At 43.3% G+C, this 22520-nt stretch overlaps 1 protein-coding gene across 15 annotated transcripts in view; it reads left to right on the forward strand.

Annotated features, from left to right (window-relative positions):
- Positions 1 to 220: 220 nt before the first annotated feature.
- Positions 221 to 22520, forward strand: part of LOC130162086 (calcium/calmodulin-dependent protein kinase type II subunit gamma-like) — a 33484-nt gene continuing 11184 nt past the window's right edge. For 2 of the 15 annotated variants that reach the window (XM_056365606.1, XM_056365613.1), the window contains exons 1-13: positions 229 to 447; positions 2563 to 2657; positions 9436 to 9495; positions 13150 to 13204; positions 13388 to 13453; positions 15144 to 15216; positions 16444 to 16546; positions 17031 to 17114; positions 17644 to 17738; positions 18350 to 18472; positions 18639 to 18722; positions 19308 to 19350; positions 20196 to 20258. In XM_056365606.1, coding sequence (XP_056221581.1) covers positions 383 to 447; positions 2563 to 2657; positions 9436 to 9495; positions 13150 to 13204; positions 13388 to 13453; positions 15144 to 15216; positions 16444 to 16546; positions 17031 to 17114; positions 17644 to 17738; positions 18350 to 18472; positions 18639 to 18722; positions 19308 to 19350; positions 20196 to 20258 — 1009 coding nt within the window. In that variant the 5' untranslated portion in view covers positions 229 to 382. Of the gene's footprint in view, positions 448 to 2562; positions 2658 to 9435; positions 9496 to 13149; positions 13205 to 13387; positions 13454 to 15143; positions 15217 to 16443; positions 16547 to 17030; positions 17115 to 17643; positions 17739 to 18349; positions 18473 to 18638; positions 18723 to 19307; positions 19351 to 20195; positions 20259 to 22520 lie in introns of all 15 variants that reach the window. The other 13 variants (XM_056365610.1, XM_056365614.1, XM_056365604.1 and 10 more) reach the window with 12 other exon arrangements.

Consider the following 22520-nt stretch of genomic DNA (forward strand, 5'->3'; position numbering starts at 1 on the left):
TTTAAATAGTCTATTCTAGGCAAAGAATTCAGCACCTTCCTCCTACATTTTCAGTGACTTCATTGAACGTGAGGCCTTGGTCTCATTCTGTAGGAGCCCATTCTCGCGAGGATTCCTCCCCTTTACTACACGTTCTCACACACACACACACACACACACACACACACACACACACACACAATCATCATCATCACTCCTCCTCCTCCTCCTCTCCCCAGCCCCTCCCTTTCCGTCTCTGCTCGCCTCTCTCCTCTTCAGCCTTGCCTGCCTGTCAGAAAGGTGCTCCAGTGTTGGAGGCTAGGCTACCCTCCTCCCGGACCCCGTACGAGAGCCAGCCGCCGTCGTACCCCAAGGCTTGGGCTCCCCACTCACGGCTCAGACCATGGCAACCACCGCTACTTCCACCAGGTTTACCGACGAGTACCAGCTGTACGAGGAGCTCGGGAAGTAAGCAGCAGTCGTAACGTTACAGTGTGCATCGTGTTTGTCTTGTCGTTTTGTCCCCCACCCCCGCAACCTCGCCTCACATTATTTTTGCTTAGCCAGCTAGCAGGCGATAGCTAGCCAAAATCGCTTACAGACGAGTCATGTTGAATGCTTTAATAATTTGTCAGTTGGTGTTAAGTGGAGAATGTAGTTGCCGTGGTGCAGTCATGCTAAATAACCGCTGCTATCGGCTAACTAGCTCCCCCCGCAGTAACGGTGAACAGCGCACTAACGTTCAATTACTAGCCAGCGAGCTACCATGCTGATATTGATAAACTAGCCGAGTTAGCCCACTAGCGTTGCGTCTTTTAGTCGCTAATGGTGATGAATATACCACACTGAGGTTGGTGCATTAACAGCTGGTAGCCCTTCCGTGTTTGCTAGCCGGTATTTTCTGGTCTGCTGGACCCGTCAGTGGGGCCCCGAGAGACGCCGGAGATGTAGCCCTGTGACATTTCACCGGCCCACGGGTCTGACAGCTCCGTGCGGGCTCCGTAGTTAGACCAGAGGCTGTGGTCGGTAGCTAACTAGGCCGACCACTTTTTTCCGAGCAGCTGCAGATGATTTGTGTAACCGTGTTGAGTAACGTTACGTACCCCTGGATCACTTAATGAGGAAGTTATTCGGTCCAGGCTGCGCTGCTTTATGTTTGCACTGTAATGCCCATACGCTCCGCACACCAGCTGGCCCGATCATCATGTTATCAATAAATACATTGTAATTGCGGCTCTTAAACTGCAGTAATCGAAAGCACTGGCAGTTTTACAGGCAATTCGGCGTTTACTGTGCAAGAGGCAGTGACGTGTTTTCTCGGTATTTTGATGACGGCAAGAAAACCGGGCCACTACCTCCTCTGTTTCATCATCATAATCATCAGCAGCAGCATCTGTTGTTCTTGGCCGGTGAAACCCCCCCTCCCCCGTTGTACCCAAACCAGCGGCAGCAGGACGACATTGGCTCTATAAAGCTACGCCAGCCTTAATTTCCAGCTGCCATTTACACTATCTGCCTAATAATTGACAGCAATCGTGGTACTGATTGCACAGTCAATGCACTAGCACACATACACACCTACACATCCTTCATAATGTATTTGGGCTGTACTGCTCCTGAGTCCTCCCTAGACTGACCACTTACCTCAGCTTATGTTTCTGCACCGGTTTGTTAATGCATTTTGCTCCGTCATAGGTTATTAACGTCAAAGCCCTGAGTTGTACTTCTGTCACCTGTCACTTCTCATTTACTGGTAAATAATTGAAACTAAGAGCAGAGTGGTAAGAGCAGAGTGCAGCAAAAAGTAGCAATCCTCCATATACCATCAAGAATACGAAAAAGCAGCCCCCCTCTTTTGGGAAAACTGCAGGGCCAGATACTGCAGTTTGTGCATGCTGTGATATAGGCACTATGAAACTCATGCATAATTACTTTTTCTGTGATGCACAAAATTGAACGATCACCATAGAAGCTAGCAGGTGAAAAATATGGAGTGTCCAACTAGGTCAATATGAAACTCCTCAAGGTAGGAGTTGGTTTATAATGTGTTATGCACTTCATTTTCTGCTTGAGTAGATTTATAACTGAACTTTGTTACCTTGTGAGCGCATTAAGTTGCCTATTGTTGTGCGTGATGCAGCCCATTCTTTGTGATGGCTGTTGGAAATTGAATTTCCTTTGGAGTGGTAGATTGCATTGTATTGTGGTGCCTATCAGAGATTAGCAAAAGTACATGGCCATTCACTTATAATCCAAGACCTGAGCTGATATCATCACTCGTGCTGGGAAAGCTTGGCTATATTGGTCCTGGTTTTGTTTGATTGTTGCTCATGTTTTCTGGTTGCATACACTGATGTTGTGATAGTAATGACTGTAAACTCTTTGTGTGTGTGTGTGAGTGAAAGACAGATATGGTTGTTAGCATACACAAACAAACCACTGCCACACGCATGGATGCAGTTTCAAATGTCACACTGTGTGTGTGTTTGTGTGTGTGTGTGTTTGTGTGAGAGAGAGAGAGAGAGAGAGAGAGAGCATGTGAAATGGAATTGATTTTTGGTTGTTTATGTTCTTTCTTCTTAGGGGAGCTTTTTCAGTGGTGCGTAGGTGTGTAAAGAAGTCATCAGGACAGGAATATGCTGCAAAAATCATCAACACTAAGAAGCTGTCTGCAAGAGGTACGGTAACACACCATGCACACTCACCCAGACCATGGTATGTGCATGATTGTTTTGCTTGTGATGAATATTGGAATGGAGCGCTATATGTATAATTTTTATATTGCAGTAGTGCTCTTTATTAGTATACAATAAAGTTTCTGGAAAGTCCATTGAGAAGCAGTTCATAGATAAAGTAACTTTCTGGGGCTAATCCAGTCAACTAAAAATGCCTGAAAAAACCTTAACCTATCGCTACAGAAATCCTGTAAATTGAATATTGCCATAAAGCAGCTCAGCTCACTGATTTGCAGCTATAACCGTACTGAGATATTGAGGGTATGACTACCCTGGTGTTGTATAGCAAAGTTGTTAGTGGTTCATGTCTTTCGTATATATTGTCTCATCATCTTATTGAAAATGATGCATATAAACAAGAGTCTCATAATTCCAATAGCAGACAAATTCTTTAATCCAATCATTGTGTCTGTGGGGAGTTTTAATCAGCAACTTCTCGATGGTTTAATGATCCTCTTTATAAACACTGTATTGAATAACTCTCAATCGCTCCTCTGTGGTATCATCACACAACCACTGTACAATGAATTGATCCAAATTTCTAAGAAGCTCTTCATGGCAAGGGCACACGGATGGCACCGAAATCAAGCAATAAGAACCGGCAGGACCCAAATGACTTTCCTTGTCTGTTGTCTTGTTAATTGCTGCCTCACATGGTTCCACAGTCCTCTCTCAAATTTAATTGTCGCGTTACTCATGCATTTCTGCATAGGTCCACACCCACGTGCACATGCCTGGTGTGACGTGCCATGTTGTAATGATGATGTGAGCTCACGTCAGTGTGTCAGAACCTCCCTTGGTTTCAGACTGAGATACTTAATTGCCCTCTCCGTCTTGTTTCTGACAAATTAGGCCCGCAGTCCTTCCTGACATTCACACACACCTGGGTTCCTTTGTTCTCCTTACCTGGACACTCACTCATTATCTCTGCACCTCTCTTTCTCTACTAGCCTCTCTCCTTCTCATTGCCTTTCTCTTGTCTTTCTGTAAAGGGGGATTGGTTTGTATTGAGGCTAATCCACTTATGCTAAATGTATCTCATCAACCACTAAGACCCCATGGATTCCATAGGCGCCTCCCTGTTTGCCCTGTTGTTGTCTGTGTCTGATGGCATTTTGAAAGAGAGACGGAGGGAGCAGAGAGTAATGCTAATAGAGCATGTGTGTATTGTGAAGCATCTGTGAGTGTTTTGTAATGCCGTTATTGTTCTATCCCATCAAGTGTCCACATAGGGCAGCTCCTGTTATTAATGTCCCACCAAGGAAAAGTAAGGGCTCAGCAGAAAACTGCTGGCTCTTCTGTGAGGCAGGGAGTACAATGTAGGCCTGTGTACATGTGTGTGTTTGCCAGGGAAGAAGAAAGCTGGCCAGGAGAGGAGGAGTAGGAGGAGGAGGAGATTTTAGCAGTATAGTCTTGCAAGGAGATCAGTGACACTCCACACCAGGGAAGCAAGGTGAAATGAGACAGAGAACGAGACACTATAGAGTGAGCGAAGGAGGGAACAAGAGGATTTTGTGCTAAGAGAAGAACTGCGGTAGGCCGTCTGGCTGACGCAACATGCACCTACACGCACACAAAACACAACGTCCACACACAGGCCGCCAGTGCGTGAGCAGGCAGCTTGCCTGGTAGGATTTGGGTGGGTTTTTTTTAGCCCGATGGGGCGAGCGTGACCTCACGCGTGGCCTGGTGGGTAAGTCTCTCAAAGCTCTGGTAAACACTGCAGTAATCTGAGGAGGGGGGAGGGGGAAGAGGCAGGGAGGGAGGGAGGGAGGGAGGGAGGCAGGCAGGCAGGGAGGGAGAGGAAGGAAGGAAACGAAAGAAGGAAGGAAGTGAGGGAGGGAGGCCAGGGATGGATGTAGGCAGTTGGCTGTGGGATAGTCCAGCATTCAGGCAGTTTGAGGTGGATGCGAGTGGGCAGCAGTGTACACATTACACACCCACACTCACAAACGCATACACCTGATTCTCACCCAGGGAATCAGGGGACTTTAATGCCATCTCATTTATAGTGTTTTTCTCTATATTCTTTGTCAATATATTATAAAATGATATTGGTTTTATATCGCAGTAACGCAGTTAATTGCTGCTTTGGTGTGATACGACTTTTGCTGCGTAGAACAAATGCTCTGTTTTATTTTGTTGTTGATGAGTGAAGTGACTTTGGAAAGTAGATGGCTGCTGCATTGTCTGCTGCAACTGTGTGTGAGTGTGAGTATGAGTGAGACAGACTTTAATGCACTACCCTAATACTTTTCCTCCTCAACATTTTTTTAGCGTCCTACATCTAGTGTCCTCGGGCTGTGTGATTGTCCCAGTGAAAATAATCTACGTTGTGCTTCTTAATATTATTTATTGATCAGCAATTTCCTAAAATCCTGCCTGTTAGTTCCTAGCTCACCTTTTGCAGAAAAAATATGTTTCATAATTAATGTTGCCCAACCAGGAAAATTCAGCTGTCTCCCCTGAGTATTGCCAGGGTTCAGACCACTGAATCACTACCCACATCTCTGTTTTGTGCAGTGATTCAGATAGGTTTGGTGTTGTAATTGCTGATGACTATTTTCACATGAATGAAGAAGCAGCTGACTAATGAAAGCTTTGTCATCAGGATTAGGAATGGGGACGTCATCTTCCCATGATGGGTAGCTTGCTATATCCACAAAGAAACAGTGATGGAAAAATGGCTGCAAAAATGGCGACAAATGGGGACAATCTCAAAACAATTGTACAAGTTCTTGAAAGTCGACTTTTCCTTAATCACCATGAAAAGCATTAAGTGAACTTCTCCCAGCAACAGATACCACAATTTCTTTGTCCACTTAAATTGGCTAACAAGAATAAGATGTCAACCTGAATAATGAAGTAAAACAAAATGGCACTTCAGACTGATTATCAGGCTCAGCTATGTTTCCTGCCATTGAACAAAAAGTGACGATAGGGCTTTGTCCAAATTGGTTGTGTGTACTGGTTACCATGGTTTCTATATTGGCAGTTGATTTTTGCATTTGAATCTTCCTGAAGCAGCAGATCAGTACCTGTCTAATTCAGACAAGCTTTTTGCTATAGAGAGCCGAAGTTAGAGACCTTCCGGGTTCTGTTACTGAAGCAAGTAAACATCATTCAAAATCCCTGCATTACTTGCATCCTCAGGTCAGAGCTTGGACAGTATGTTGTGTTGCACACTACATATGTTCAGATAAGGATGGCGGCTTTTTTAAAAAACTATTTAACATTGCTCAGTCAACATTTTCTGGTTTTAGCAGCATTAACGCAAAAGCCCTAGATGTTCACAGGCTAACCATCACAGCTTAACAAAAAAGACGAGTCCATAAGCCAGTAGAGGGGTTGTGGTTAGCTCAGACGTGTCTTAATAACAGCAGGATAGCAGGACTCTGTAAAAGGTTTTAGATAGCAGAGGCAACAGCTTAAAAAGTGGCTGTTGAAGAGAACAATGGTGAGTGTAGTACCTGAGCGAAGGGGAGCTGTAGATTTTTCTGTGGTCACAAAATAATCCATGTTAAACTTGAAATCACAAATGGTTTGAATTCTTATAGCAACTGCGGTAGTGGATTTCGATCTGGGAAGTAAAACCCAGTAACATGCTCAATTCTTTCAGATAGCCCATTAAAAGAAATTCCTGAATGAGAGATTGCATTGAGTTACTGAAGCTAGTGGAAGAGAGGCTAGCCCAGATGCCACGTCATGACTCAATGTTCAGCATATTTTATCTGCCAAATAACTGGGAGTGATTATTCTTCCAAATAGCCAGTTACGTTACCAACACTTGGGGTGATGCTCAGGTGAAAATGTATATGGTTTTCATGAGACATTATAGGCTGAAGCGGTTATTATATCATGAAATAGCTGAAATATGTCTGTAATTGGTTTTTCAGTAATTGTTTTAGGGGAATTAATAATGAACGACCATTTCATGAACATGGGATGCACCAATTCTCAGAATTAACATTAGTCAGAAATTCGGCAGAAATACCCTAAAATGGCATGTTAATCTGTATAGCCACACTTCGTCATTAAGAAAACTAGCAACTTGCCACCTGATAACATAAGTAGCTACATTAGTAGGGTGTTGAACCTCAGTACTTTTTGGGCACAGCCAAAAAAGGTATTCATAGCTTTGTCTGAGTCTTAGTCTTTTTTATTCTTTGGTTAGATATTTCCTCATTTTAAAGAATAACTAAGCCAATTTGATTTAGGCGAAGTGCATATATGAACTGTTTCTTAATAGCTTAATAGACATTAAAGAGGAAAAACTAAATATTGCACTGCTATCAGTATATGTATATTTAATGCTGTTAGTATTGTGGCGTATTTGTTAAATATCCCTTGAAAACACTTATTCTCACCCCTAAAATACTGGCACAATATCAATATTGAGGCACTCTCGCAAAATAGTGGTGTTTGATTTGTCAGTATTTCCCAGGCCTAACAGTTTGGATGTAAACTTGCCTGAAACAGATTGAACTGGATCCTCAAGCCGTCAGTCAGATTGTCAGCTTTGTATGTGTGGCAGAGAGAGGGGTGTGTGTCTGTGCGTGCGTGCATGCGTGTGTTTGGTCCTCTCCATCCTCCTCAGCTGATGTAAGATGGCTGTGAGCCCGCCCCATGGCAAAGCAGATGGCCAATTAGAGAGTAGCAGGAAGTGCCAGTAATTACCCTCCAGCCCTCTCTTTCCTGTCTTCTTCTACCACACACTCTCGCACCAACAAATAAGGAGATTGAATGAATTAGTGAGTGCTGCAGTGACACTGCACCAGGGTAGTCAGCTATGCACAAACACGCGCATACACACACCAGGGAGCTGTGATCCTCTTCTAGCAAATGGACGTTCTGTGTAATCCTCCCTCCTTCTCTCTGTCTGTCCCTCTGTCCTGCGTCACTGGTGTAATTAGGAGGTTCAGGTCTCTCCCTTATTCACTTGCTTTCTCTCCAATGAGGGAAATCTATACCTGCAGGGAGACGACAGGGAGGGTAGAGAAAGGTAGATGTGGATTGTGTAGCACCATGTTAGAGTACAGAAGACATATCTTCAAAACACCTGTCAGCAGCCTTAAAACTTGTCCAAGTAAGCAACAAGTTAGAGAAAATCAGGTGAAGAACAGGTGGTCTGAACAGTCAGAGAAGATGTAGAAGGATGCAGAGATGGATACCGAAAGTGACACTGCTTTTTATAATTATGTCCTCTTGTATTATGCCTGTACATACTGCATTGATTTTGTAGAACAATGGGGTAAGGTGGTAGTTGATTGCTCAGCAACAGCATGTGAATTTTATCTGAGGCTGTTGCTGCACTGGGGAAATGAATGCAAATCTTAGTGAGGCTGCCTCATTGTGTGTGTGAGGTGTGGTGTACTCGCCGTGGAGCTGTGGGGTTGAGTTGGCTTCACCACAGTGATAACACGCTCACATCTACACACTGAGTCATACTGGATCTTCACTAGTTACCCCAAGTGACCCGTGACCTCAGCTGCATGGCTGTAGCATGGTTGTGGCCACACCCTCCCAAAGTGATGGGAGGGAGCAGTGTCACAGTGGTTTACACACCGACATCTCACACAAACACGCATGTGTACACGTGCTGCTAAAGGATTCAGTAAAACCTTCAAACAAGGATGTTGGTTTGGACATGAGGCTTGTGTGTTCTTGCTAGCATCCCCTCCCAGACTGAAGTGCAAACACTGCAATGTTCTATAACTGGGATTCACAGTAACCCCTTTACACACACACACACACGCACACACAGACACACACATATCAATGCACGTGCAAACTCGTGCACCCATTGCTACACTCAGCCTCATTAATTTGCACACACAGTTTAATAACCTCAAATAAAACCACACATGAAATCATTGGAGCTGTGCTTGCGACTGTTACCTTTCAGAAGCAAATGCAGCCGCTCAGTTTGAACGAGTGTTTTACTAATAGGTTAGCACCATGGCCTGAAGGATTTGCATTCATGTAGACAAAAACAAATACTTCCTTAAATATTTGCATTTGAATATTTGCACTGCAATTATTTAAATGCACAAATTTGCTTTGTTTGTGACTGATGCTCAAGTAAATAATTATAACAAAGGAATTAAATTAAGTTAATACAAGTTATAGCAGTGTGCGCATGTTTTAATTTAGGTTTTACTAGACATATACCATACTAAAAACTCATCTTCATCACTGACTTAAAGACATTTTGTTGAAAACACTGATGTGATGATGAAGGAACTGACCTGTTTGCTAGCCTCTGTGAGAGCCAGACTTAAGTTGGTGCATGTGTGGCATCTGGTAGCCTAGTGGTTGTGACCCACACCTTATAACCACAACGTCCTTCTTTCGATTTGAGGTGCATGCAAGTGTCTCTCCCTTGCCCACCTTTTCTCTCTGTATCTGCTTTGTCACTTAACAAATAAAGTCAAAATGCCAAGGAATAAATAAATAAATGGCAAAAACAAAATACAGTATATTGCAGGAATATTTTAGTAACCAACTTATTATTAATTGTTTTGGTTATTTTGTCTGCCCCCTACACCAATGACCTCCACAAGTGAAAAGAATAAATACTGACTTGTTAAAAATCTTATAAGCGTATGATGTGCTGTTTAAATCATGCACTGAACACAGTCGTTTGACCAGGTAATGGCGTATAAATGCTTTCTTGCTCTGTGATTGTAACATGTCCTAACCGCGACTTTTCTCTCCGCAGACCATCAGAAGCTTGAGAGAGAGGCTCGTATCTGTCGCCTCCTGAAGCACCCCAACATTGGTGAGTTTGCGTACACAAAACCAAATGTGTGACATGCGATTATTGTTGCTCATGCTGAGGGAATAAGAATCTTCACTGAAATGCACCAACACAGTTGCTGTTATCAGAGTTTCGGCTAATTCTAATATTGAGAATAGCACAGAAATTCCCAGCTATTTTTAATGAGTATTAATATGTTGACCATGAAAGTTCATTCTTGACCTTGGAAAAAGTAGTTTGAAAATATTCTTAATTCAGAAGAGGGAAAAACTCATTTTACACATTTAAGCAACCTAATCTGTTTACAGAACCATGATAACCTTTATGTAGACACTGAGAAATCCACATATGCTATCTCACTAATTTATTTGCAAATAAATCAGGGTTTCTGATATGATTTTATTAGATTAGAGCTGTGCAGGGGCTTCTGTGCTTCTCGAGTAACAAGGTGCTTCGACCAGAAAAATAAACTGATGATCATGATCTGATCTGATGTTCTTACATGGAGCCTGATGCTGAGAATCCTAATCCACAGGATGATTTTGAAATGTGTAAGGGGAATCAACTCAAAGTTTGAACACAGTTGAAAGAGAAATTGCACAGACTCACATCGATGTTGAGAAGTGTTCAGACACCTGAACAACATAAACAGTTGAACTTACTTCATGATACAAGCCTCTGTATCATTCCCAGTTTACATAAGTCTGGCTCACTGGTAGCACAAAGCTGGTTATCAACTGACAATGTTGACTGAGTTTTCCTGTCCCTGAGATTGCAGAGGAGAAACTGTAAGAAATACATGCATGAATTGATCCAACTGACCAAAATGTTGCATTAGAGCTAATTAACATTGTGTAAAAAAGTGTCATAACAGTGAAAAAACCTTTCATCCCCAGCTATCATGTTGATGAGTCTAAAACGATTTAAAGTTGCCTCACCTTAGCCTGAGAATCAGACTGTAAAAGCTACTTATATTCAATAATGCTATCAGTTATAACAGAAACTTGATTAATAATTAACAAGATGTCTTTCAATTAATATAAAACCACACTCAACATTCATTATGCGGTTAGTGTGGTTAACTCTCTCTCTCTTTATTAGAAGCCTTGTTTTAAACTTGGAATGGACACATGGTTGTGCAAAAAATGACTTCCTCTGTCAAAATTGATTGTGAATGTGATCTGATCACAGGTTTTGATCTGATCTTCTTAAGTTAGCCTGTTAGCTTGTGCAGAATGGGTTACCATGTTGATCCCTCTCAGGTAAAAGTTAGCCGGCTTTGTAACACCACAAAGACTTTTATACCAGAAATTGCACTGAGACTGTTGTGCAGCAGAACTGATGGCTGGCATCATTGTATTGTTGCCGGTAATTTAACATTACTACTTGGTATCAATTGGTATCAAGATGCTAACAACTCAGGACAGCTAGCTTTGGTTAGGATTTTGTGAGTTTTGTTCTAATTGGCCGTGCAGTTGTTGTGACCAAAAGAAATGTAGATGACATCACTAGTGTTGCCTTAAAACACAAAATACGTGATTCCAGTCAGAATGAGAGGGGACAGTGGGTCAGCTTGAAGCTTTCTCTTGTTGACGGTGTTGAGGACAGATTTCTGCTCTGTCTGTGAAGATGATGCAGAGGTTCTGTCAGACATGCTTCTTCGCTTTCTGGTTTTACCTGTCTGATATCTTGGCCTGTAACCGTGTGCTAATTGTGGTAATTCATATTACATCGATGAAAAAATTAAAAGCATTGTGCCGCTCTAATGGAGATTTCCAGAGGACAAGGGTGTTAAAGGTCACAAAATCAATGACACCTTTCACACTACACTCCTTATTTCTCTTTCCTCTCATGTCCTAGTTCTGTGTCAGTCAGTCAGCCCCCCCACCCACACACACACACACACACACACTCATTTGCACCTCACTTACTTTTCCCATTATCTGCCACCTCTTTATAGATTTTCCTCCTTTTCTTGTCCTTTCTCCTCTTTTGACATGTTTTGGCATCGTATGTATTCAAACTTCGGACAAAAGAGGGCACAAAAAAGAGACAGATGGAGAGACGAAAGCAGGAGGAGTAGGAGACAGATGGAGGGAGAGCGAGAAGATGGGAGGAGGAGGAAAGAGCAGTCGTTCTCGTTTCTTGCTGCAGGGCCATCCTACTTCGTCTTATTATACAACTGATATTCATTTTACATAACGATAACTGTGGCTCCCCTGACACAAAACCTAAGCTGTATCACAGGCCCAGTCTCTAACGCCTGGCTCCTGCTGCCTGGATTCTGCTTTGTCATTCTGCTGCTGTTAAGTTACGTTGACAGTAGTGCCCTGGTGGTTACCGCATAACCGCAGTATCATGGTAATGTGAGCTCATTACTGTAACCACCACTTTATTTTTTCTGTCCTTGACTAAGCAATCACTTATCTCCATCAGTAATCAGGAAACATTACTGGTAACAAGCACTTGTGTTTTTTCTTGTTTCGCTTGTGTTTTTTATAACCATAACATTTCCTAACCTGGCTCCTGATCTCAACCTCCCTCATCTGCAATTCATTTTTTGTGCGATTTTAGATTGTTGTTGTGCTCTTTGACAGTTAGCTCCCTGGTAGCCTATCAGAGCTTTGTCACACGGGATGAAGAACAGACACCTTGTTATGTGCCAGAGCCAGAAAAACTGCCACAAAAACATAGCTATGCAACTTGTTGTAAGTGGACATACAAAAGTATGTTAACTATTCATCATTAGTGTAGCTTCTGTGAAAATTATGTAAACGGAACAGATACATCAGTAACTACTGAATGGTTGGTGCAAAATACCCTTATATAGGGGTGTCATAGTAGCCTAATGGTTGAGGCAGATACCATATAACCACAAGCCCTGATTTGATTCTAGCCAGAAGCCTTTGTTGTATGTCATTGCCCTCTCTATCTCCCACTCTCCCTGTCTATCTCTTCACTGTCAACTATCAAATAAAAGCAGAAATGCCCCCCAAATTAATCTACATTCAGGTTTGTCACTTTTCTGCACTTTTTCATCAGTGATAAGTTTGAAGTTTTGCAGGGAGGACTGGTAAAAGAAGACACAGGCATTATAAGTTCATAATGAAGAATATGTGCATGGCAGGTACTACTGTTTGAAGAACATCAAATATCCAACATGTCACTTACATATGAAATACCTTTTCCTCTCATGTGGAATACCCCTACTTCTTTGCTGCATGCCAGGCCACATTCACAGTTGCTCATGGTTTGCTACAGAGCCGATGTCCCAGCTGTATACAAATTTGCCATATGAGGGGTGTTCGTTAAGAGATATATTTTTAAAACTACTGGTAATTTGGCCCCAAACAAAATGCCTTCTTGACACCCTCGCTCAGTTTCAGCAATCAAAGTGTGGGGTTTAATTAAATGGTGGTTATTCCCCTAACCACTGGATGTGCCGTCAAATCGCAGCGGTGAGGGAAAAAAATCAATTTGTCACAGCCATGGTTAACAGTAATTTCTCTTGCTCTGCCTTGGTCCATTCTTCTCTTCAAATATTTTTGATTTAGCATTTTGTCTTAGCCCCAGTTTATGTGGAGATTTAACAGTCTAACAAAACTGCAATTCTTTATTTCTTTTGTCTGACTCCTGTCTTTATATCTGTCTCACTGCCCACCCTCTCTGTTGCAGTGAGACTCCATGACAGCATTTCAGAGGAAGGCTTTCATTACCTAGTCTTTGACCTGTGAGTATATTCTGTACACAAACACACAGTGACATTTTATCCATGCATGTGACTGCAGTTTGTTTGTGTATGCTAACAACTCCTCTCTCTTGCCTCCCTGTTTCTCTTTCTTCCTTTCCTCCTCATTTTCTTTGTCCTTTCCTTCCTTCCTTCCTTCCTTCCTTCCTTCCCTCCCCCTCCCAGGGTGACAGGAGGAGAACTTTTTGAAGACATTGTAGCCAGGGAGTACTACAGTGAGGCAGATGCCAGGTAAGCGCCTCCTATGGAGCTGTTGCTCACATTTACATGCACACACACTCTGCTGCAAACATACATCTTTATCCCATTAAATATGTGAATAACTCACTCAGTTTGTGAATGTGACCACACAGGATGTAATTGGTTTGCTTGTATTCTTGTCAGCAAAGGCCCCCCCCCCGTCAACAGTTGCATCGATATAATTGTCTCCTTCTCTCTTGGTCCACATGCATCACTCTACATCCTCCTTTATATTTATATTTCAGGCAAAAATGCCACAATTCTGCTGGTTCTAGCTGGCAGCTTTGTTGCTTTTGTATGTTTTATGACATTGTAAATTGAATATCTTTGGGGATTTGTGTTGTTGAATGGACATAACAAGCTCTTTGAAGACGTCACCTTGGCTGCTGTGAAATTATAATGGGCATTTTTCACAATTTCCTGACATTTTGTTGACATCGTGACATTTACGCTTTCTCTCCTCCCTCTCTACTTCCTCCTCCTCCTCCTCTGAGTTCTTCTTCTTTTCCTTTCCTCTGGCGGTTTGGTCGGTGGCTTATGAAGTCTGTTGTACAATTGGATTAGGGTACTTTGTCTGTTCATACTCATAGGGGGGTTTCGAAACACACACACACACACACACACACACACACAAACTAAGCCCAATGGATTGAGCCTTGGCCACACTTTCTCAAGCTCGGCCCAACCTTTGACCCATTAACCTTTCTAGAGACATGACATGAGCGTGAGCCTCGAGTAGTGGAACCGTGGAGCCTGACACCGCAGTGTGTAGGGCAGTAATAAGGTGGTCGGGAACTGGCTTGTAGGAAAAGACTCATGACAAGACTCAGCATGAGCCAACACACTCACCAGGCTGGTGTGAAAACACGCTCACCAGCCAGAATTGAGAAATAATGGCAATGGTATTAGTGGCAGCTGAATTGACGCCCCCATTATTTAAATTGCTACTGGGATAGAGATTTATTGACTGCGTGGTGTAAGGCCTCCCACACAAGTTTCTTTGTATTGATTGTTTAAACTACAGAACCTGGATAATGTCTTTGAAAAATAATAGTTTTTGTATAGTAAATGTTTGTTGTGCAACTTAGCTTCAGCCTCCACTGGATTAGAATGTGATGGAGGTGATTTTCAGTTTTACATTCTTTTAAGCATCGTGCTACCTATTTTCATTATCAATTTGTTGATTATGTCATAAAATTGTGAAAAATGCCTGACACAATTTCCTCAAGCCCACAGTAATGTCCTCATAATGCCTTTATTGTGCAACAAACAGTCCAAACCCAAAGATAATCAATTTAAGTGTGTATATCAGAAATGACCAAATCCTCACATTGAAGAAGCCGTGACAAGAAATGGTTTGATGTTTTTGCTTGGAAAATGGTTTAGATGATTAAGCTGTTAATTTTCTGTTGATTGACTAATTGTTTCAGCTTATATGTATTTGGTAAACCTTAAAATGTAAGACAGCTCTAGTTTCATGCTATCATGTTTCTCTTCCTAATGATAGCTTTAAAAAGTGTTGCAATGAAATGCGTCAGTTCTGTAACCAGACCATAATCCACCAGGCTTCAGTGAAACACATGACAGACAAATCATGTCGAGTGTATGTGATGTTTTTTGTAATGAAGGGCAGTGAGTGACAAGTCTTTCTCTCTGTTTGTCCCTTTTTCTCTCTCCGTAGTCATTGCATTAGTCAGATCTTGGAGAGTGTCAATCATATCCACCAGCATGATATTGTGCACAGAGACCTCAAGGTGAGTGGCTGCCCGTTACCATGACAACCACACACTCGCACACAACTCTGCTCGTGGCCATGGCAACACACAGATGGCTCTCTCTCTCTCTCTCTCTCTCTCTCTCTCTCTCTCTCTCTCTCTCTCTCTCTCTCTCTCTCTCTCTCTCTCTCTCTCTTGCGCGTTTCTGCTTCCATCCCTTTTTATTTTTCCCCTGCGTCTCTCCCGTCTACTGTTTTTACCCTCTATTCCTCTATCTGCTCTCAGATCTGTCAACTTGTCTGTCCTTGACCACAACACTGTGTGTGTGTGTGATCATGTCGAGCACAGAGATGGTGAGTCATGATCACGTGGAGGGGTTTGTCTCTCACCTGTGGCAAGGAAAAGACAAGGACTCCAACAGCACATGCACACACAAACACACACTTTGTACTGATGTGAAGGGGGTCTTTTATGAGAGAGGAGGTGAAGGCATAGATGAGCCTCGGGAGTTGCCAGGACAACCCATTTGACATCACACCACCCGTGGAGCAGCGGGGGAGGGGCTTGAGTTGTCCCAAATTGCTGATAGGCTCAAATGCAAAGAGAGCAGAGGAAGCAAGCAGTTTTCTTCTTAACCCAGTTTAAGGTGGTGATGATAATTCCTGGCAGGAAGGACAATATTAATATGTATTGAAACTTTTCGAGCAGAGAACGCAATGTGTGGAAAAAACAATCTCAAGGGATGTCTCAGACATGTGTGGGCGGCTTTAGTGTGTGTTTGCGTGCTCTGTGTCGGAGAATAACGCTATTACCTCGAGCACTGCCTGTCTGATTTGTTGGCCTTTTATCCTGAGTGGGCTTTTACTGCAGCCCTTTATGTCCTACTGCCCAAACAACGGCCATTTAGAACGCTGCCACACACGCTGCCTCTCACTAAGTACACTTTCCATTTAGCATGCAGTCTGCAGCGCTGCCTAAATGACTCCCGGGTGGTTTCTATGGCTACGAACCCATGCCCATATAAGGTGTTGTGGAGATTCTCAACCACCCATCCTCTTCCTTCTTCCTCCGTCTCTCCATCGCCTTCTCACACCTTTACCCCACCCCCACACGAGCTGTGTCGAATACATCAAATATAAATATTTCTGAGAAAAAGCTTTTCTGAGGAGTGCCTGTCACTATCTGTCTCTCACTGTCTTGATCTCTTGTCCTACATTCTGCTTCACCGTGTGTGTGTGTATGTGTGTGTCTCTCCCTCACTCTCAGCCTGAGAACCTGTTGTTGGCCAGTAAGATGAAGGGAGCTGCAGTGAAGCTGGCAGACTTTGGCCTTGCTATTGAAGTGCAGGGAGACCAGCAGGCTTGGTTTGGTAAGAAAGCACAAACAGTGACACACACATATCAAATATGCTGGACCCATTACGTGATCTGTTATTCTGTCTGGGTGTTTAGCACTGGATAGCTTTTACACTTAAGTAAACGAGTCACTGCTGAATAGGCCTTCTTTCATATACAGTGGGTCTGTATAGATATACATCCGCCTGCTTGGAAGCCGAAGAATATTTGTGCACATTGCTTAAGAGGCTCACAGACACTTTCCACATCATGCTTAGGTCATTGTGTCTTGGCTAACAGCCGAGCTGCCAGCATTTGGCTGACTCTCCAGCGGGGACAAGATGATTAATGGTCATTTTGCTTGTGCCTCTGAACTCATAATCTGGTCTTGCATTAGAGTCCAGCAGGTCCCTTATCATCTGAACCATTCATAAACCCACACAAAAAATTTGTGTCAAAATCTGAATCCAAATTTTAATAAAAAAGGCATCAGTAAATCTGTCTTTTTCTGTTGGGCAGGGTTTGCGGGCACCCCTGGTTATCTCTCGCCTGAAGTCCTGAGGAAGGACCCCTATGGCAAGCCTGTGGACATATGGGCTTGTGGTAAGTCTTGAGCCACACCTTTGGGCATTTAACCTGTGGCAATCAGCCGCGGGAAACAAACACTGAACTCTGGCCATGTTTGTCTTTAGTCAAATGAACCAGTTCAACAGCCTTACAAAGAATCATTTACAGGTAAAATTATTTTCAAAAGGTAAATGGGTTACAGTAACACTGAGGCAAGATAATCTGTTAACCCTCCAGCCAGAGAGTCAGAGAGAAACTCACATAAACAGCATCTCACTCAGGAAGTGTTGGAATAACCAGGTTCTTTTAAATAGACATTATGATAAAAAAAAAATGCTTTTTTATTTTGTTATTGTTGCATTTTCTTGTATTTAATCCACTACATACATCTGCAAATGTTACCTGTTGTCGTGCGCATATTAATGTGAAGTACATTGAGTTTGCTTGTATTGAAATGTGGCATATAAATAAAATGGCTTTGCCTATTTGATGGAAAAATTATGTAAGTTATATTAAGTATTGTAACATGATCTTTCTCACTTTCTTTCGCTTTGTTTTCTGCCAGGTGTTATTCTCTATATCTTGTTAGTGGGATATCCTCCATTCTGGGATGAAGATCAGCACAAACTCTATCAGCAGATCAAAGCTGGGGCATATGATGTAAGTGTGCTGTGTCTGTCTGTCTGCCTGTGTGTGTGTGTGTGTGTTAGGTATATAATTGTAAAGGGTGCAGTGCAGGAGTTTGCTAAGCAGTTTTTGAATGTTTAATAGTGTCCAATTGAGAGTTGGTCCAAAGCTATTGATCCTATCAGGGCCTCCCTGACGCATTGCAGAGGTGTGTGTGTGCGCGCGCGTGTGTGTGTGTGTGTGTGTGTGTGTGTGTGTGTGTGTGTAGGGGGGGGGGTCAGAGAAGGGGTATCCTCCTCTCTCAGTCTCTGGATAATCAAGTCACTTTTCAGTTTCAAGAGAGTGGGGAAGTCCGAGGCAGCCTGTTTGTAGGGAATTTACTCTTAATAAAAACGGTTTAAGGACCTGGAACAGGAGCATGTGTTCTGTTAATCCAAAAAGAAAATTAGCAGTTTTGTTCTCATCTCATCATAATTTTGACAGATTAACTCAAGACCTCGTGCCCAGATGGTGTGGATTAGCCAGGAACATGCAGATGCAGGCTCCTAAGCAGTCCGTCAGGAAACTGTACTCTTTCCAATCTTCTCTCCTTTCCTTCCATCCTTTCCAACTGTCACATTGACTTTTTTCTCAATTTTCCTCAGTTCCCCTCCCCAGAGTGGGACACAGTGACTCCAGAGGCAAAGAACCTGATCAATCAGATGTTAACCATCAACCCAGCCAAGAGAATCACTGCCGAACAGGCCCTCAAACACCCATGGGTCTGCGTAAGTATTCACTCACCTAACTGACTAATGAGATTTATTGGAATAACCAACACTACCTATACAGAATTACTGTATTAAGGCCTAGAAGTAACTGTGATTCTGTGAAAACAGGTTCACACAAAAAATAGGAGTTTGTAATGTGTTTTATTTTCTTGTTTTCCTACAGCACCGTTCTACAGTGGCATCCATGATGCACAGACAGGAAACTGTCGAGTGTCTCCGCAAGTTCAATGCTCGCCGAAAACTCAAGGTACTCATCTTTAATCTGTTGATTTACTGCTTCTCCTTTCACTGTTGTCCAATGTATTGAGATTTTTAAATGTACTTATTTTGTTGCCCCTTCCTTTGATCTTATTGAAATAAGTCGTTTGTAGGAAATGTATATTTATTCTTCTCAAAGTTAAGGTATCGATACAGAAACTCGGGTATTGTATTAGTAGCCATATTGAAACATTTCACGGGATACTGCTGTAGCAGCTGTAGTTTGCATTGCCGCACATGCAAACTAATGAAGCAAGTAGCAGCTGTTCATCATTTCAATTCATGTGCATTGAGGAATACAGTATAAGACATACACTGGGGTCCAAATGTCTGAGACAGTGCATAGCCCATAGAAACGTACACTTGGCCTTGACTGGATTTAGCTGTTGAAAACAGCTGCTCTCTTATGGAGGCACTGTTTCTAAAAAAAACAGAAAGATAAAAATGTTGCTGTCCCATTAGAAGTAAATACATAACAGGCAGTGAGCAAAAACTAAAATCCTGTTCAACATTACAAAAGTCCTTGCACTTATTATACTTCCCTCACTTCTTCCTCCTTCTTCCTCTCCTCCAGGGAGCCATTCTCACCACCATGCTGGTGTCCAGAAACTTCTCAGGTGGGTGTGCCCTTCGCCCTCAGCCTCCCACGCAGCACATGCAGAGGGAGTGGAGGAAGGAGAGTGGATAGAGTCCTCTGCACCTCTTTTAACCCCCTCACTACACACACACACACACACACACACAGTCACACACAGTCACCCACTCATCCTCAAAATAACAATTTGTTTTTGTGTGTGCACAGGAATTTGCTTGCTTACGACATTAAACAGAACTGAAACATGAAGTTCCTTCGAGTCATGGTAGAAATAATGTATTGATAACGATGGATTATTATGAGTGAAATTACTTCCTGATGTATGTGAGCAGGCTAAAAATGTGATATTCTCTCATGTAACAGATTATATGTGGGTGTCAGTTTTGTCCTTGTCCATGCTAATGTATTTCTCCCTGTGTGTTTTGTGTGTCTGAGTGTGTGTGTGGGCGTGTGTGTGTGTGTGTGTCCCTCTCTTCTGCTGCCCGTGGAGCGTTTGCATGTTTGAGAAAGGGAAACGTAGACTGTTAAGAGATTTTTATGTTGGGGACAAGTGTGGTGTTATAAAAACAGGTGACTGCTAAGATTCTGTGTTTTTAATCTCAGTCTGCTGAGAGTGACTTGTTTTCGTTGAAGCCTTGTTCTCAGTCCCTAAGTAATTGGTCAGTCGATGGCTAATGATTTCAACCCTGGGCCTAGGAAACCACAGGGGTGCACATCTTCGCTTTAGCCCATTTCTGTCAAACCGTGTGATATATCTGGGCTGTAGCCAGCACACCCTGTAGCTTTCTAGGCCCATGATTGAACAGCGTAAGATAGACCTGCCTAATTTGCATAGCCCCTCCCAACTGTAGCATTTCTGTCCAATAGTGGGCCGGCAGCATACCAACTCTGCTGCTGCCGCCTCCTCCACGGCCTCACTGGCTCAGGAAGGTACGTCCCAGAGACACGCCCATCCACTTCCTCTCCACACACACAACTACGTCTTTGGTTCATAGTACAGGGTGGGCCCTCATTCCCACACTCCCAAACTCCTGCATGCAGCCTCTGCCAGCATCTTCATCAACATTCACACACATATGCATGCATACTCACACAAATTTTGTTCATTTAAGTTATTCTGGATGTGTGTTGTCTTTGGTCTAATGCAAAGACATCAGATTTTATAGCACACAGTCATGAACATCAGCATCACTTAATAGTAATCGATAGAGTTCAACCTGCACTTAACAGTACTTTTTACATTTACACCTCACCACCACTCAGCATCAACCTTGTAACTCCCATTTCATCTCCCAAATCAGTTATGTCGTCACTTCTAGCAAGCTCCATCCTGACTTCCAGCTGACCCCTTACACCCGTGTGCTCTCCCCCAGCCGGGGCTGCGAGGATGGGCACAGGGTGGACTGGGGCAGGGGATGAGGAGGGGCATGTATCCTGGGGGCGGGAACTGACACTGCAGGGGGCCGGCAAGAGCTGGGTTGGCGTGCTGCCATCGTCAGACCTGGGTCTGGTGGGGGGAAAGGGGAAAGGCGGATGTTGAGGAGCCAGGGGAGGGGTTGAGACGGAGGATGGGAGGGCTGCCTTTGGTGCTGCTACGAAAGCCAACTGTTGAAACCATCATCGCTGTGCAGCCTTCCTGCTGAATCCCTTGAGGTTAAAGGCATCCCATGTCTCATCAACCCCTCCTGAGGTCTGTTTTAGTACTTTCAAAAAAGTCTCCGTGCCTCCTCGAAGGAATGCCGCAAGCCAACGTGGCAGCAGGACTGCCGCTGCATTGGTCAAATACTAGGTGACACTTCCCATCACTTATTTCACCGTGGACGGAGGGAAGGATTCCTTTACTTTGAAAGTACTAAAATCAGACTTGGCTCTCATCCTGCTGGGTGGGGATGGGTGGTAAAGGTCGGCGATTCCGATGGTGGCTCCATGGATTGAGTACATTAGAAACAGTGTAGAGCAGATGGGCTTCCTTGTCACCCTTTTCAGATGAGAGAATCTTCTTTGCTCTGCAGTGTGCATAGATCTCCTAATAAGTTACTAGGATCTGTGTGTAGGCAGGATAAAGGTAAAATGTGACAGGGAAGATGACCTCAGTGGTTACTCCTGCAGTGTGTGATTGGTGCGCTGAGTATCAGGGTGTTTGTGGTGGTTTGACTGTCAGGTAGAGCCCTCCAAATGAGGGCTTCCTCAGTGACACTGGACCAAGTTGCCTGTTTGTAAGTTTTTGTGAATATCATGTTTGACATCATCACTCCAAACTGGACTCCTCAGCTCTCCTCCTTCCTTTTAATAGCTTATTTTTTTGTGTGTGTTTGTTTTTTGATCCTCTGATGATGTCACTCATCACCACAAATCCTGGCACTATTTTTTTTTTTTTTTGACTACAACTGCTTCCCTGCACTTCTCTGTAGAGTATGGCTGAGGCAAGGCTTGGCAGTTTGCTCATGATGTTCCCTTTTTAAATGACATTATAGCAAAATGTGACAGAAGTGTGCGTTTGAAGCATTTCTGTATGTTCCTAGAAAGGTGTTTGCCTTGCTACCTTTCGCATGTGGGTGTCCTGTGTGGTTATATCCTGTAAAATGTTCCCGGGAGATACACCTTCTGTTGCTTTCCAATACATCCTTCCCTGATCATCATCGAGCTAGCATATTGCTTGAGTGGTGGTGCAGCCCTCCCTGCATCTTGACTTTAGTCATCCTGTCATGTGGCAGTGGCGATCATTCTCTTGAGTGGAGGAGGGAAGGTTTGTATTTAGAGAGCATATGAACACGGTGGTCCCATGCTGTCACAATTAGCACCCTGGTGGCTGTTTGGTAGAAGATTTAGTCGAATGAAGAGCAGATGTTTGTGCTCTGAACAATCAGCTCTCCTTTCCCTGGATTTTGGAATGAAAACGTATTTTGTTTTATTTAATATATTTTTCTTTGGATGCTGCATGGCCAGGCCAAGAAAGAAGCTGCATAACGACGCAACAGCCGAGATTAAGGAGCATGAGTTGTCTCTTGATATTGTTTGCTGCTGTAAATGCTGTGCCCCTTATCTCCACTCTTATACTGAAATACAAAGCCGTCTCTTTCAACCCTCCCTCCCCTCTCTCCCCCGCTCTCCCTCTCCCATTTCTTATTGGAAGGTAAGAAACACAAGATAAGATTTTTGGAACGTGTGTGTCAGAAGAAAATGAGAGAAAAG

The sequence above is a fragment of the Seriola aureovittata genome, chromosome 21 (assembly GCF_021018895.1).
Source record: "Seriola aureovittata isolate HTS-2021-v1 ecotype China chromosome 21, ASM2101889v1, whole genome shotgun sequence".
Taxonomy (NCBI): Eukaryota; Metazoa; Chordata; class Actinopteri; order Carangiformes; family Carangidae; genus Seriola; species Seriola aureovittata.